Source organism: Primulina tabacum, chromosome 2 (assembly GCF_025594145.1).
Source record: "Primulina tabacum isolate GXHZ01 chromosome 2, ASM2559414v2, whole genome shotgun sequence".
NCBI lineage: Eukaryota > Viridiplantae > Streptophyta > Magnoliopsida > Lamiales > Gesneriaceae > Primulina > Primulina tabacum.
Window position 1 is genome coordinate 3,877,707 of NC_134551.1, and position 10,467 is coordinate 3,888,173.

Here is a 10,467-nt window from a genome sequence, read left to right on the forward strand (position 1 = left end):
TTGATGATGGGCAATTCCAATTTATTTTAATTGTTCAAATATTTGATTCTCACATGTAAGCTAATTGCTTGTTATTTATTAGCAGCCGAAAGTAACATATGTGAAATCAGAATGGTGAGCCTCATTTTTTTAAATTTTTTCATGAAATTATATTACGTTGTTTGCTTGTGTGAAATACTTAATTGTTCTTATATTTTTGTTGTGATATAGAGTAAAACATATGTAGTTTTTATTAGACGTAAACCCGGAGTATATGAGACTTGGGAAGAGGCACAAAAACAAGTCAATAAATTTAGCGGCACATCCCACATGTCATTCTTGAGTAGGGAGGGGGCTATAAAAGCTTTTGATCATTATATGGACAAGCAAGCTCCAGTGCAAGCTTCTTCCTCTATCAATTCTGTCGAAGAAACGTCGAACACAACTTCTAGTGCAAATTCAATGCAAGTGCAAGTACAAAACCCACTCAAGCTGGAAAAATAGATAAATTGCCTGAGACGCTATCAAACTTAGTGAAGATAACGGAGGAGATAAAACAATAAATCGAATCTCTAAAGATTAGTGCTGATGGATTGTATTGAGCATGTTATAGTATCTTGTAACTTTTTAATAGATTGTATCGAGCACACAATATTATTTTGTAAACTTAAATGGAATGTATTGAGCGCACAACTGGAAATCCATTTCAAGCAGTTAGCTTAAGTGTGAAAATAAAAAACACAATATCAAGAATTACAGTCAACTTACATTTCACGATTTCAATAATTACATTCAACTTGTATTTAAGTTAATATCTCTATCAATGAATTCACGCTACTTCGATTTCACGTGCAAATAAAAAAATTGTTACCAAGAGCAATTGCGTACATACCTTGCTTACATACATAGAGAGATGGAGGAGGTTGGGGAATTCTGGGGATTTTTAGAGCCTAGAGAGGCTAGGAGTTTTTGGGATTTTTCCTTTTACAAAGTGATTTGCAAATCATTCTATTCTGTTTAGTTTAACCGCAAACTAACCGAGAATTGGATTGAAAAAATTTTGAAACGTTTGGGACTAAATCAGCTCATTATATTCGTTTAGGACTAACTCGAAAACTACCTCAAACAATTGTGACTGAACCGAGAATTTAGCCTAATACTATCTACTCAAAAAATCGAAAAATAACGAAACTTAAACACAGATTCAAACTTTAAAATATTTTTGATTAATTTGAATTGGACAACATACATAGTCGGTCCCCAACAATTATTAAGAAATAAAAATATCAATGTTGAAATAAAAAATATTATTAGAATATTCCATTATAATGTAGTACAATTATTTTGGAGATAATTTTTATGTAGCACATATATAACGTAAAATGTGGTGCAGATTTTTTTCAATAAAGCTTTTTCCAATATTGAATGTAATATGAAATTATTACTTTAGATGATTAATTCTTCTTAGAAAAACTGCCTTTTAAAACCGAAAGTCAAAGGCTATAATCATCATAATTAATAACATAGTCATAAGTATAGGTATATCGTACGATCCAATTTGAATATAAATAGATCAAAGAAAGGATTTTGCTTAAATAGGGAATTCCTTGGTAAAATGGTGGAAAACCCCATAAATTATTAATTTTTAAAACAGAAATTGCAACAAAAATCTAAAATATTTTAATTTTCGGCTTCTGACATTTTCTGAAAAGTTTTTTTTCTCTCTCTTTTTAAAAGAGCATTCAAATAAGGAAAAAAAAAAGTTTTTTTTTTAAAAAAATCAAAAACATTTTCACTATGAAAATTTATACTTCTAAACAGTATATGTAGGTTTTTTTTTTTAAAAAAATAAAAATAAAATTTCAATCACATTTTGACTCATTCCAAAAACTTGACGATTTCTCCCTATCATTGACAGTAGTTTAATTATTAAAACAATGATGAAAAATGAAACAAAAAATTTAATTTATTTAAAGAAAATACAGAACTCAGCGACCGCCGTCCCACTCTGTCTCTCTCTCTCTCCCACAAACGCTTCCCTCCTCATTTTCCTCGTACATTAGATCCCTCTTTTCTTCTTTTTTTTTTTCCGGCGATCTGGTAATTTTTTTCATTCTTCTCGATAGATTTGGCTCTTTATTTGCAATTTCGAGTTTTGAACAGATGATTTTAATCGGTGGATCAAAATCTGCCATTGATGGTTTTTTTTGTGGCTAGGGTTTGTTTTGAGGAAATAGTTTTGGAAAAACTGAAGCAAATCAGATGGCTGCTCCACCTGCCAGAGCTCGAGCTGATTATGATTATCTTATTAAGCTTCTATTGATCGGTGACAGCGGTGCGTGTTTTTTTTTTTTTTTTTTGCGTATATTGGCGATGTTTTCTGTGTTAGGCGGCAATCGTGTGAATCGGATTATGTATTTGGTTTGGTAATAGCTGCGTTCGAAGAGAATTAGCCGCATTGCTTGGCATGCATGTTATTTTAGGTTTTAGGCAAGGAATTTTCGATCATATCATTTCGTTGGTTGGATTGTATCTTGAATAGGAATAGTTTATTATTATTTGTCTTTTGCTGCACTTGAAAATATTTGGCTGTAGGGATTGAATTTGTTGGAATTTACTCTGCTTAGCAATATTATTTGGACAGAGTGGAATGATGCTCATATTTTTTCATGAAAAATGGTAAGCTCTTGGTGTTTTTTAGATTCATAATGTTTGCGTACATTTTTACCGAGGTCACGTATTCTTAATTTTATAGCACATTATTATTATAGGCATTTTTCAAAGCGGTCTCGGATTTCAGTTGTCCACCAGGGAAGCTCGTTCTGGATTATTGTAGAAGTAATATGACTAGATTTAGAGTCCTGGAAAGGAAGTTAGGATATAAAGTACTTAACAATCTAGTCTATACCCGATAAAAATATTTTCTTCTTGAAAATATGAAAAGCCTGTCTGTTGATCATTTCCCCAGTTTAAATGCTTTGCTTATTGGTTTAGATTGTCATTTTTCTGAATTTAAATGCTAGAGATTATACGTGTATTGAAGTTCTAAAGTATTGATGCCTTGTCAGGTGTTGGTAAGAGTTGCCTTCTTCTACGTTTTTCTGATGGTTCTTTCACCACCAGTTTCATCACCACCATTGGGTAGGATTCCTTCAGATTTAGATACACAATTGTGTTGCCTTTTAACATTCTCCTGACTGTTGTGTATCGTTCTGCTATATAATTCAGCATTGATTTCAAGATAAGGACTATCGAGCTTGATGGGAAAAGAATCAAGCTGCAGATTTGGGATACTGCTGGACAAGAGCGATTTCGTACAATCACAACTGGTATGGATTTGAATGATATTGAAATCTGCTCCGCTCCATTTCACGCTAACTTATCTGGGCATATATAAGATAACAATTTCAATTGGAACTTGTTTTGTTTCTGCCATTGTTGAGGCATGCAGTTGCTGTTGCACTTTAGAAAGCGGTAAACAACTTTGTATACAACGATCTAGACTCTGGAGGATATTTGATATCAAATTAAAAAGATTTTTTTAGAGTGATCGTTCATATTATTAAAATATGTATTATAGGTTGAATATGCTTGTTTAAATATGTTTTATAGGATTAAAATCCTTGTTTCGCAGTAAATTTTTATTACATGTTTTTTATATAATTGGGTTAACACTTTCAAAGCCTGCACACTTTTCTTATGGTCCTAAAGGACTGTTTTGTGAAATAATGTTTACAAGCCGTTTCTTGTTTTTCACTTTCTTCATAACAACTTTTTGTAAGAAATGTTTGATTTGAGGTTTGTTTGGGATTTTGGTTGCTTCATTGCTTATGAGGATTCCACGATTTTGATATTGTGGAGCTGTGGCAAAGGTTGGGGATGATGTAAAATGTAATGAAGGATGGCTGTAGAGAAATGTGGCTTGGGGTATATGGTGATTGGTTCGTGATGATAGTGACTTGCAAGAGGAAAGAGCTGTGGCTGCTGGGTCCGCTAGATAAGCAATCAAGAGGTTCTGTGGGTGGTATGGTGATTTTTGGTTGGATGTAGTCTGCAGAGACGAAGGTTATAAAAGAAAAATCGAAGTATTGTCTGATGGTGTCATTTTCTTTATCAAAATTTGATGGGATTATAAGAGCACTTTATCACTCCCCCTGCTCCACTTGTTGACCATTTACTGGATTTACCTATCTGCAAGCAACCATTTAAATCTTCAAAGAATTATTGCATTTCTTGAATTATATCGAGCTTATTGCCTGATTAATTACATTTTTTGCAGCTTACTACCGAGGAGCAATGGGCATACTGCTGGTGTATGATGTGACTGATGAGTCATCTTTCAACAGTAATTACTTTTCGTTCCCCCCATACATTTATTAATGTCTTCCATACTTCTCAATCAACTTTTATAGTTTACTTTTTCACGGTGTGCTGTGCTGTATCTTATTCTTATCAAATTAACTTCATCCTCTTTTAGACATTAGGAATTGGATCAGAAACATTGAACAGCATGCCTCCGACAATGTCAACAAGATATTAGTGGGAAACAAAGCTGATATGGATGAAAGTAAAAGGGTCTGCCTTCTCTGTTTCTGTTTCGCTCTCTTTTTACACTTGTGTCTACTACATTCACTGTTTATGCATAAGTTATGTTCTCTGTTAGCCCAGTTCTCCCATGGTTTAGATCTAGAACTCAATTATATTGAAGTTTGATGTGCTTTCAAGGTGATCGAACTTTAATTATCGAAGAAAAATTTAAATTTTTAACAAATTAAGAGTAATGCAAAGCAATATGCATTAGGCTCCAGTCGTTACCTAAAGATGCCGACTTTCTATGTATTCCCCCTTTAATGCCCACATATATTTCTATTCTAATTTATGTTTTTTTTAATCCAAAATAATCTGACACAGCTTGACCTTTATAGGCCGTTCCTACATCCAAGGGTCAAGCACTTGCTGATGAATATGGAATCAAATTTTTTGAGACTGTAAGTCGCACTTATTGCTTAAGTTTGATTTTTTTTTTCCCGATTGATTCAGTTTAAATAACATAATGTGAAACAGAGTGCTAAAACGAACATGAACGTGGAGGAAGTTTTCTTCTCAATAGCCAGGGACATAAAGCAAAGACTTGCTGAAACTGACTCAAAGGCTGAGGTATCCAGCGCCATAGTTTACATGCTTGCCCTTGTATCTGTTTTTCTATCGTATGAAAAAAATGACCTGTGTGATTTTTGCATGAATGCAGCCCCAAACTATAAGAATCTCCCAACCAGACCAGTCAGCAGGTGCAACTCAAACCACCCAAAGATCAGCCTGCTGTGGTTCTTGAACATCCCAGTTCCATCAGGGACAAGGTGATTGATCACGTGTTTTCAGTTGACCATTTTGACGAAGAAACGAGTCTTTGTTATGAAAAAAGCAGTGCTGCTTGTATTGTTATCCCTCTCATTATTTTAGAAACAGAATTGTCATCTTTATTGGTGGAAGTAGTTAGCATATCAGTACTTTTAACGCACTTCTTTGGCTTGAAATTTGAATCTCAGGATATTGATTTGCTTTTTGTTTGTTAAAAATTTATCTTTTACATGTTTCTGTTTTTTGTTTATCATCCTTTCATGACAGACCAGCCAAACTGGGAAAGCAAAGAAATCGTATTATCTTGGTCCAACTGTTTTGAAGGGTCATGATATCAGTTATTCTGTTTTTAATTTTCGTAAAACATTTAAAATATTTATCGTATGGTACGGTTAATATATCAGGTTTTAAGCACTTGGATTTACTGAATCTGGTCAAATGCCAATAAACTCGGACTTTTTTGGATTACTTGTCATAACCCACGTTACCCACTTTAAGATTTCGAGCTTAAGAGTGCTATAACTAGGATTAGGTTTCTAAAAAAGCTGGACTTTAGATGCCTGCGTTTTGACCACGGATTTCCTTGCAACGAGTCACCAATATTTTGGTTTTCATCAAAACATGATTACGGAATCTTGGGGGACCAAAACCACTTTTCTTTCTTCAAAAATTGTTGAACAATCGTCATTGCTACTTTGTCTAAAGGCTCCGACATTTCTTTGAATAATGATGCCTTTTGGGTTTGCATTTTAGCTCCTCGCTTTATTAAAGATTGTAAGTTTTGCCTATGAATTAAGATAGTGGGAAATTTGTAAGATTGGCTTATATGACAATGGCACTAAGATGATGCTAAACTAGTCAATAATTTGATAAACTTGGGGAGATTTAATCTATACTAGTGCACCGACGCGTATAATATTTTTTATAACTCATTCGATTTACATTTAAATGAGGATCAAAATATAATTATAAGAAATAGCGAGGGATTACACTGTAATTTTGATATATAAATAAAAAAATAAAAAAATAAAAAAATGACCTAAGTGAGAATTGAAGCTATAACCTAAACCCAAAAAAATAATGACTATATCCACTAAACTACGTATAATTTGCAATATATAATTACTAAAACAGACCATGACACCAAAGTTAGTTACTCTAAGTGTCTCAAACTTAATAAAGTAGTATAGACGTATATTTTAAAAAATAATGCACGGTTATTATTGTCATTATCATTATGATTAATTTTGTTTATATTCATTTACAATATTAGGTCGCCCATGTTACGCCAAACTTGGTATGCCCTTGAACATTCGATTATGTTAGAATCATATTCCGTGGAAACCTCAATCCCTTGGAAGTTGAAAATGCATATTTCATTCCCTTAAAGATGCATATATGGTTAACTATTTTTGCGAAGCCATACCAAATATCACCCAACAATGAGCCATTGAATGGAGAGGCCAAGAACATCTTAAACCTTATAAATAGAATGATTTAGTGAAAATACAAAGGAACTTCTTTGAGTGGGGAAATAAGGTGTCATGATTTTTGTACAAAATTCTTTTGAGTAGACGATTTTCTTGAGAAAACAAGTATTAAATTTTAAGAAAATTGTGTGTAATTCCTTCAAAAATTATCAGAAAAGGGACACATACTCTTTCCTTCTGCCGTCAACAACTCAAATCGGCAAAAACTCTATGATACAATTTTAGTGTTTTTCTTCATTTAATGTGATCAAATTTTAACATTTAGACTTCTACCGCCATATGTGATTTTTCATTGAAATACGAAGACGTCACATAAACTAATATTTTAAGAGAAATATCAACTTTTGGTGGATCATATACACTTACCCCAAATCGGCTCTGATGTCTCACGATCCATCACTCGTATTACATCGTACTTGATGTTTCACACAACAATTTACTCTAAAAAATAATAGCAAACAATTTTTTTTTTAAAAAAAACAAACCATGTCATTAATTTAATTTTTATTTTTATGTAAAAATGGATGTTTCTTTCTTTTGCCTCTTCCAATATTACCACATTTTTAACGAATTTTTTAATTGAAGTAAAAATCTTATTTTTTATAAAATCTTATAACCCAGCATTTTGAAGCTATTAAATAACAAAATATGACAAGTTTTTTATAAACATTAATTTTATTCCAACAAAGTAAGACCAAACAATTAATTTATTTCTCCAAAAAATTTCCCAGGATCTGTTCCGAATTAACGTCAAACCCTTCAATTGTCGCGTAGCAGAAAAAGGTACGAGGCGGTACATTAATTCGTTAGCTCGTTCTTTAGAATAGTGGCAGTCACAAAACAAAAAAATTTAAAAAGAAAAGATAAAAAGATTTTTTGTTTTTATCAAATCTATTTTTTTTTTTATTTTATTCTCAATGATGATATGATTTTTATGCTCCTTTCTTTATATGATATTTTAATAATGCAAGATACCTGAAAAATTGGAATGCCTACGCACGATTGCACTTGGATTCCACGATAAAAAAATTGTCGTCCAAAAATGTAATTATTGTGGAAAAAGTTTCCCGATAATGCGAAATTGTATTTCATGACGGTACGAAACAATAAAAAAGGATACTGAAAATGAAAATTGAGCGCGACGAGCTTCTTGTTTTATGTTGCTCTCCGTGGAAAAGATTCTGCGAAATTGTTGAAGCATTTCCTTTCTTTTCAAAAAGATTGTTGTGTGGCAATAGTTGGTAACCATGTTGATAAGGTGATGATGATATTCGACAATTAATGGTTGAGATAAAATTCAATTTGACATATGTACAACTTTTTTTAAGGATACTGTATATTTGTCTTTTTTTTACTCTGCTATTTTATCTAGTCGAATTTCAGGGTTAGCCTATCGTCTTTGTTTTTTCTTGAAATTTTAGTTTTTCTCTTACATGGTATCATTGTGACACCGCCGTATTATGTGGTGTATACTTTAATGCCCGAGATTTAATTACTGTAATCAGACGTTGATTAATTGATAGAATTGAAGTTGCAAGAGCTCGAAAGGAGAAGCCGGGCGTCGGTGTAATGCAAGATCAATATTTGTACAGAACTGTTGGCGCCCGAGCGGTAGAAAAGGGCCGCCCGAGCGCCAATACATCAAAATATTGGATTTTGGACAGAACGTATGGCGCCCGAGCGGTAGTTTTTGACCGCCCGAGCGCCAGAGTTCAATAAGAAAAATGTTGGGCAGAAGGTTCCGCGCCCGGGCGGTAGTTTATGATCGCCCGAGCGCCGCCTGGAAATTGTGAAGAATAAGACACGTATCTTAGCATGCAACGTGGATATATATATATATATATATATATATATATATATAGATATAACAAGTTTCAATTTCATCAGAACGTTGGAAAAGGAATTGAGAAGCTCTGAGAAATATCCTTACGCCTTTTATCGTGTAGATTTGTGATTTACGAAAAATCCGCCCATCTGATTTTCAATCCGACTTCAGTACTGTATTTCTATCGACAAGAGCTTCAACTGGACGTAAGTTTTACTACGTTTCGATATGTCTTGAAATTATGGTATTGTCAGAATCGGATATGATTCATATATGATGTTCTTGACATGTTAGGCATCGTAGAATCGAAGTCAGACCGAAGAATAGATCGATTATGAAATTATTTTGATTTTTCAGGTTATATTGATTGATATTGGACAGATTTGGATTATTGATTGATTACAGATTGTATTTGGATATTAGTTATGGATTATAATTGATTTATGTTGATATTGTATTGACGGGGATATCGAGATTATTCCGTTATGTCGTTGATTTTGAGTTAGATTCAGAATTATACAGATATTGATTATAAACCGTGATATTATATCTGTGATGTTGAGATTGACGGGGTTACTGAGACTGTATTGTTATGCCGTCGAAATATCAGCAAATTGATATTGATAAGATTCAGTATTTATTGAGATTGTACCGTATGTCGTTGACATTGATCAGATTGTATGTTAATTTGAGTATTGATCAGAACAGATCTTGAATTGAATTGTACGTTGACACAGTATATTCAGTATTGATTTGAGAGTGTATACTGATATTGTGCCTATTTGATATTATCAGTGCCAGATTGGGTATGGACATATTTGACTCCGAGACTTCGACTTCGTCAGATCGAGAGGAGAAATGTATAAATCAATGTTGATTCGGGATCGCACAACTCGAGTTTGATTCAACTTGAGTTTCCCAAAATCACATACTGAATTATATTGCATTGATATTTGCAATTCTTGGGATTGATATCCTTAGTCTATTGATTTATAGCAGATCAGGTGTCAAGTCATAGGCTGATGTGCCTAGTCTTTGGCTGATTCGCCAAGACACTGGATGTTTGGTTTATATCGATGTCGCTTAGGAGTTGATTCATTCCTATCGCTGAAATTCGATATAGGTGCCCATATCCAGATACCGGGATCCCTAGATTAGAGATGAGTCGAGTCTGAGATGACGAGTCTAGAGTTTTATTTACAGCTTTATATCGATATATGTCTTCTGATTTGATACATGATATTGATATATGTTTCATGCTTTGATATATGATTTTATCTGATTGCATGTATACATTGTTTATACTGGGATGTATTTCTCACCGGAGTTATCCGGCTATTGTCTTGTTTGTATGTGTGCTTGACAACAGGTGGGACATGATCAGGATCAGGAAGAGGATGAGAGATTATAATTAGCGTGGAGATCCGGGCCTAGAAGCAGAATATGATTCAGCACTTGATGTATAGCTGTTGAACCTAGGCGAGATAGAGACATGTAGTACATGCTGTGTACTTTTATACTGACATGTATATTAGATAGATTACATTACGTTTCCGCATTTATATTTAAAAAGAAAAAAGTTTAGTCCCACTTTTCTAAATTGTTGTATTTAACATTAACAATGATTAAAACATGAATTAGCGTCCGGGTCCCCACATATACAATGTCAAATCAATATTTTTAGGCCGTTTCCAACCACAAAATCTATTTTGGTGCAAATTTTACACTAAAATAGTGCGATTTCTGCACCAAATACAACATTCATCTCCAACCCATTTATTTCAAATCTTACACAAAAAAAAATATTCTCGAAAC

General features: G+C 33.3%; 1 protein-coding gene across 2 annotated transcripts; it reads left to right on the plus strand.

The window, feature by feature from the left end:
- The first annotated feature begins 1,954 nt into the window (after positions 1–1,954).
- On the plus strand, positions 1,955–5,566 carry LOC142526238 (ras-related protein RABE1c-like). Of its 2 annotated transcripts, none has more exons than XM_075630506.1 (9): positions 1,955–2,079; positions 2,197–2,314; positions 3,048–3,120; positions 3,208–3,308; positions 4,259–4,324; positions 4,457–4,554; positions 4,905–4,967; positions 5,044–5,136; positions 5,228–5,566. In XM_075630506.1, exons 2-9 carry the CDS (start codon positions 2,242–2,244, stop codon positions 5,309–5,311), a joined length of 651 nt encoding a protein of 216 aa, XP_075486621.1. In that variant the 5' UTR covers positions 1,955–2,079; positions 2,197–2,241; the 3' UTR covers positions 5,312–5,566. The 2 variants fall into 2 exon arrangements, with proteins under 2 accessions (XP_075486621.1, XP_075486625.1); XM_075630510.1 differs by lacking the exon at positions 1,955–2,079 and adding an exon at positions 2,575–2,658.
- The last annotated feature ends 4,901 nt before the right edge of the window (positions 5,567–10,467 follow it).

What these genes read in the sequence shown, in the direction of transcription:
- LOC142526238 (XM_075630506.1), top strand. Translation starts at nt 2,242, where the DNA reads ATGGCTGCTCCACCTGCCAGAGCTCGAGCTGATTATGATTATCTTATT. An exon ending in AGTTTCATCACCACCATTGG is followed by an intron (nt 3,121 to 3,207) that starts GTAGGATTCCTT and finishes TATATAATTCAG; the next exon opens with CATTGATTTCAAGATAAGGA. An exon ending in ATATGGATGAAAGTAAAAGG is followed by an intron (nt 4,555 to 4,904) that starts GTCTGCCTTCTC and finishes TGACCTTTATAG; the next exon opens with GCCGTTCCTACATCCAAGGG.